General features: G+C 50.0%; 1 protein-coding gene across 3 annotated transcripts in view; it reads left to right on the top strand.

Annotated features, from left to right (window-relative positions):
* Window positions 1-36: 36 nt before the first annotated feature.
* Window positions 37-6,351, top strand: part of IFT20 (intraflagellar transport 20) — an 8,456-nt gene continuing 2,141 nt past the window's right edge. The window contains exons 1-4 of one of the 3 annotated variants that reach the window (XM_023183834.2): window positions 37-182; window positions 3,936-3,971; window positions 4,129-4,257; window positions 5,593-5,678. In XM_023183834.2, the coding sequence (XP_023039602.1) occupies window positions 4,131-4,257; window positions 5,593-5,678 (213 nt within the window). In that variant the 5' untranslated portion in view covers window positions 37-182; window positions 3,936-3,971; window positions 4,129-4,130. Of the gene's footprint in view, window positions 183-3,734; window positions 3,972-4,128; window positions 4,258-5,592; window positions 5,679-6,351 lie in introns of all 3 variants that reach the window. The other 2 variants (XM_023183832.2, XM_023183833.2) reach the window with 2 other exon arrangements.

The raw sequence follows: 6,351 nt of genomic DNA, 5'->3' as shown, positions 1-6,351 counted from the left end.
GTGGAATCGGGGCTGTAAGTGCTTCCGGGGTCAGGAAGGTAGTGACGTCATGGGTAAACAGGTTCTGTAGCCGTGGCAGCGACCGTGGCAGGCTGACTGGGTACCGGCTGCCGCTGACCCGGGAGAAGCTGCTTGTCTACATCAGCCTGGGCTGTAGCGCGCTGCCGCCGCGGGGCCGGCAGGTAGGCTGACCTCGGGTCTGGGGATGCGGGCGCACCAGGGGCGAGAGGAGCCTGACAGGCCCCGCGTCCTGAGGAAAGAGCCCGGGCGGAGAGAGACGTGGGAATTCCGCCCCACTCTCAGGGGGCGCTTTCACACCCAGGTTAGGCCTGGAGTTTGACGCGTTGATGCTTGCCACGATCTTACGAGGAAACTGCGGCTCGGATAAGTTCGGGGAGTTTACATAGTAAAGAGTCGGCTCGCAGTGCCTCGCATGCATCTGGGAGAGCCGGGGCTCACAAATTACGCCACCGCCTCATGCTCAGGGAGCTTAGTCCCAGCTCTTGGGCCAGGTGTTGCTCAGATGCTCAGACACGCGTGTGATGGGAGTTGGTAGAGAATCTGTGAACTCTTTTCCTGCACCCCTTCTTCCATCTTACCTATCTCTTTAAGCCAGCCCCTCCAATCAGATAGGTGGGCCAAGCCAGATTCATGGGAGTCATGCCTGACTTGTTTTTCTCTTATCCCAAAAGCCCCACATTCAGTCAGTCCATTACTAAGCCCCAGTCACCTCGACTTACAAAACATCTCAACTCGGAATACTTGTCTTCAGCTGCCAGCCTTGGTTACTGTAATGGTCTCCTGTTTCCACGGTCATTCATTCCGCAAACATTTACTGAGTGCCAGTTATGTGTGGGCGTCATGCTAGGTGCTAGGGTTAGAGTGATGAACAAGAAGGTAGTTGGGGCCTTGCCCTGTCTTGTTCCCTCCAATCCGTTCTCCAGGCTGAGCAAGAATGATCTAAGTCTGATTTTGTTGGTTTGCTGAGAACTCTCTGGCTGCCCGTTACCCTTCTGATAAAATCCAAGCTCATTACTGCGTCTTTCAGAGCCTTCCGTGATCCAGCTGTTGCCTCCCTGTCTAGCCTCATTCTGTTCGCTTCTCTTGCTCAGTCTCAGTTCTCGGAATGCATCAAATTTCCTGTTGCCTCAGGATCTTCACGTATGTGTTTCCTTCTGCCTGCAATGCCTTGCTTCCCTTTCACTTGACAAACTTTTGGACAGTCTTTAGGTCTGTTTAAGTGTCATTTTTTCAGGAGGCCTCTGTAGGCACTCCCCTCCATTCCGCCCCCCATGAACTGTGTCCTGCTGCACTTCACATAGCACCATGTACTTTTCCTTATACTAATACCACGATTTGTGATTATTTGTTTACCATCTGTCCAGAGGCATCGTTTTCATTAGTCTGTCCCCAGAGCAGGGACTCAGTGGATGTTTCTGAATAAATGTGTGCTCTCAGGGAAGGGAGTGGAAGTTGAAGCAGGTATTTGCTTGCTCCCTCATGTTGCTCGAATTTTTCTGGAGCAGCTGGCCGGATTAATGACCTGTAGCTGCGAAAGACATTTTTTTTTTTTTTTTTTTTTTTTTGAGACGGAGTCTCGCTCTGCCGCCCAGGCTGGAGTGCAGTGGCCGGATCTCAGCTCACTGCAAGCTCCGCCTCCCGGGTTCACGCCATTCTCCTGTCTCAGCCTCCCGAGTAGCTGGGACTACAGGCGCCCGCCTCGTCGCCCGGCTAGTTTTTTGTATTTTCTATTAGAGACGGGGTTTCACCGTATTAGCCAGGATGGTCTTGATCTCCTGACCTAGTGATCCGCCCGTCTCAGCCTCCCAAAGTGCTGGGATTACAGGCTTGAGCCACCGCGCCCGGCCTTTTTTTTTTTTCTTTTGAGACAGGGTCTCACTCTGTTGCCCAGGCTGGAGTGCAGTGGTGTGAACACAGCTCACTGCAGCCTCCACCTTCTGGGCTCAAGCGATCTTCCCAAGTAGCTGGGATTACAGGCGCATGTCACCAGGCCTGGCTATCTTAAAAATTTTTTGTGGAGATGGTATTTCGCCACATCGCCCAGGCTGGTTTCAAACTCCTATGCCCAAGTGATCCTCCCACCTCAGCCTCCCAAAGTGCTGAGATTATAGGCATGAGCTACCTCACTGGCCAGATCTTTTAAAAAAGCCCTATTTTAAGGAAGCTACAGATGAACACAGTGCTTCAAAAGGATGATGCTAGCTCACTTACATCAGTGGATTCCAGTGAGGCCAAAGGCCAGAGTCATCTACAGACAGCTCATAGACACATATTAGTTGGCCCATGCAGTGTTGGATGTGGGTTTTCCCCCTTACTTAAAATTTTTGAATTACATACCAACATTGAGAATTGGATTTCTGGTCCTCTTAAAAACCAGAAGTTCTGGCCGGGTGCAGTGGCTCACACCTGTAATCCCAGCACTTTGGAAGGCTGAGGTGGGTGGATCATGAGGTCAGGAGTTTTGAGACCAGCCATGGCCAACATGGTGAAACCCCATCTCTACCAAAAATACAAAAATTAGCTGCGCAAGGTGTCAGGCACCTGTAATCCCAGCTACTCAGGAGGCTGAGGCAGGAGAATTGCTTGAACCCTGGAGGTAGAGGTTGTAGTGAGCCGAGATCATGCCACTGCACTCTAGCCTGGAGTGGAGTAAGACTCCTTCTCAAAACAACAACAACAACAACAACAACAACAACAACAACAACAAAAGACCCAGAAGTTCTGGAAACAGTGAGACTTGATTATTTTCGAACCATTGCTCCTCTTGTGGCACACCTGCCCTGGACAGCCACCCCCAGAATCACCCCATTCAGAACAGGACTTCTCTAAGGAAGCCAAAAGGGAAACAGCTGAGGCTGGGGGCAGTGGGGGCAGAGGGAAGGGGCTGGTGCAGGTCCAAGTGATGGTAGACTTTGGAGCACCTGGGTTTTAGAATTGGCATAGCAGCTAATTGCTAGATGTAACTAGCATTGCCTCCCTTTTTAAACAGGTCATATGATGTCTGTTTTTAATTTGTTGTGTGTGCGTGTGCGTGTCTGTGTGTGTGAGCCAGAACAAGGGTGAGTTTTCAGTATTTCCTTCCCAGAATTGAGGCATCCTTTGGAATAGAAATGCAAGGTGGCTTGGAAAGGGAGAAGATACCTTTGTTAGTTCCCTGTTGCCTACAGAAAAAATCGTAACTCCTTAGCTTGGCATACAGGGTCTTCCTGGTCTGGCTCCAGCTCACCTTTCCAGCTCCATCCTTTTTCCTTTCATCCTTAGGTGGGGCAGGCCTTTGTTCATGCTGTTTTCTTTGCTTGGAATACCTATCCCTGGCCTCCTGCCTTGATATGTTCTTGCTGATACTTCATTCCTTTGTGTGTTTTCTGCTAGAAAGAGAATAACCCAACTTTGATTCCCAATTCAGGCAAGCATACATTTTGAGTAATATTCTTACTCCTGACTTTGTATTTTTTAACCATAATTTTTAATTCACTCAGATTTCTTTTATTTGTTTTTTGTGTTGTTCCAGTATATGTATTTGAGAAGCCTTCTCATGCGCTTTTGGGTACATAACTGGTGATATATAAAGTAAATACACTTATGACTCACAACTTAGTTCAGATGTCACTCCTTCTTTAACGGCTCTGTCCTCGTCCGGCTCTTTACTGATATTTCTAAACAAGCATTTAACACAGTGTGATTTTTCAGTTTCTGTGTCTGTCTTCCTCCAGCTGAACTATGTGCTCTTCAGGGCGGGCACCGTGTTGCATTCATCTTTGTACCCCCAGCATCTAGCAGTGTTGGCATGTAGTAAGCATTCAAGAAATGCGTGTTGAATGAACGATGCCTGTGACAAGCAAGCGGACTTTATTCTTTCCTGCCCCTTGCTCCTATGACACACCTCCTCCTGACTGCCACTGTCACTCCTTCAGAGCAGAATTCCTCTAGGAAGTCTGGATGGGAAACAGGTGAGGCTCAGAGAGGTGTTGGCAGAGGGAATGGGGAGCCTTTGGAACATCTGGGTTTTTGGCATTGGTGTCCAAGGGCAGGAACGGGGCTGGCTTGGCAGCAGGCATTTCATTGGGTGCTAGGAAGTGATGAGGAATTGGGCCGGTTTCTTTGCAGCCATGGCCAAGGACATCCTGGGTGAAGCAGGGCTGCACTTTGATGAACTGAACAAGCTGCGGGTGTTGGACCCAGAGGTTACCCAGCAGACCATAGAGCTGAAGGAAGAGTGCAAAGACTTTGTGGACAGTGAGTATTGGGGAGATACCATGTCACTCAGCTTTGAGCTGCTATTCCAGCTGTACCCCAGGCTCATCTTGGCCTTGCCACAGTGGAGCTGCTGGCTCCCTGGAGGTTGAATCTGGCATCTGTGAGTTCCCATGTGCCACCCTTCTCTGCCTGCCCTCGTGCTCTCATGTGTCCCCAACAGAGCACCAGTCAAACGAAACACTGGGATGGGGAGGGTGTTTTTAGATATGCCATCTTTCATTTCTTGCTTAGAAACCTTAAACTTTCTGGGAACATAACCATGACTTGGGGGTGAGAAATAGAATTATGTACTCCTGATTTGATTTCTTCAGAGGAAGTCTTCTTAGTGGCAGGTTCTCTGTTATTTGGAGTTAGAAGTGATAAGTGAAGTTTCTAGAAGCAGCTCAACAGACTTACTCAAGTCATCTTTGGTTAGAAATCTTCAGGAAGCCTCTTGTCCCAGCAGCCAAGTAAGCCCAGTGCATTCAGTACAGAGCTCGATCTAGCTAGAGCAAGGGATTTCTGAGCTTTCTGAGGGCTTCCTAGGTTGTGGAGAGAGCTTGATTAGTGAACAGTAGCTTGGGTTCTGTCACTAACCTTCTGTGATTGATGTGCCATGCACACACCTGTCTGGGCCTTAGTTTTCCCTCAGTAAGTTGTGTTTCTGTCACATCCAGGACATTGGAGAAAGTGAGCGGGAGATTAGGCACTTAATGCTGTGAGCTCTCTATTTTCTGTGGTTACACGTGGGAAGCCCCCAGCCCCACTGTTAATTGAAATCTGGTGTCATACCTGTAGCTAGTCCAGAGGCAGCACGTGTGTCCTGAGGCTGCCCTTTTGTGAACAACAGTGCTTCCTGTCATTCCTGGGGAAGCAGGGTTGGGGTCTGTCTGGAGGATGAGCCCAGCAAGGGCCTAGTGCTTTCATAGCCTGAGGTCATAGCAGCTGGTTGGCTCAGTGGGGACACAAGGTCCGGGTATGCCCTGGTCCAGCTGGCCACCCTTCTCTAGGTTCAGACCAAGGGTAGGAGACAGGCCAATAGGCACCAAAGTGTTTAAGTGACAGGGTCTCGCTATGTTCCCCAGGCTGAAATGCAGTGGCAGTTCACAGGCATGATCACACATCCTCTAAGTCCTGGGTTCAAGTGATCCTCCCACCTCAGCCTCCTGAGTAGCTGGGACTACAGGTGCTCGCCACCATGCCTGGCTCACACCAAACTATTTTGACACAAATTAGAAGGGGCAGTCAGCTCTGCCCTCGCACTGCCTCAGCACTCTACCGAAGGGGAGTGATGAGACTGAGGAAATATTTTATTTTTTGTTCTTTTTCTGAAAGAAATTGGCCAGTTTCAGAAAATAGTTGGTGGTTTAATTGAGCTTGTTGATCAACTTGCAAAAGAAGCAGAAAATGAAAAGATGAAGGTAAGATCAGCATGTCTTCTTCCTACGTCTTGGCCTGGGACCCTAGTTTACTGCCCTCTCATCTTTCTTCCTTCTTGATTTGTTTAGAGGGGTGGGTGGGTGAGTTTTTATTTAAGATTTTAAGGCTGGGCGCGGTGGCTCAAGCCTGTAATTCCAGCACTTTGGGAGGCTGAGACAGGCAGATCACGAGGTCAGGAGATCGAGACCGTCCTGGCTAACACGGTGAAACCCCGTCTCTACTAAAAAATACAAAAAACTAGCTGGGCGAGGTGGCGGGCGCCTACAGTCCCAGCTACTCGGGAGGCTGAGGCAGGAGAATGGCGTAAACCCGGGAGGTGGAGCTTGCAGTGAGCTGAGATCCGGCCATTGCACTCCAGCCTGGGCAACAGAGCGAGACTCCGTCTCAAAAAAAAAAAAGGCCGGGCGCGGTGGCTCAAGCCTGTAATCCCAGCACTTTGGGAGGCCAAGACAGGAGGATCACGAGGTCAGGAGATCGAGGCCATCCTGGCTAACACGGTGAAACCCCGTCTCTACTAAAAAATACAAAAAACTAGCCGGGCGAGGTGGCGGGTGCCTGTAGTCCCAGCTACTCGGGAGGCTGAGGCAGGAGAATGGCGTAAACCCGGGAGGCGGAGCTTGCAGTGAGCCGAGATAGTGCCACTGCACTCCAGCC

The sequence above is a fragment of the Piliocolobus tephrosceles genome, chromosome 16, assembly GCF_002776525.5.
Source record: "Piliocolobus tephrosceles isolate RC106 chromosome 16, ASM277652v3, whole genome shotgun sequence".
NCBI classification, from domain to species: Eukaryota; Metazoa; Chordata; class Mammalia; order Primates; family Cercopithecidae; genus Piliocolobus; species Piliocolobus tephrosceles.
This window is presented reverse-complemented; position numbering and strand designations above follow the sequence as displayed.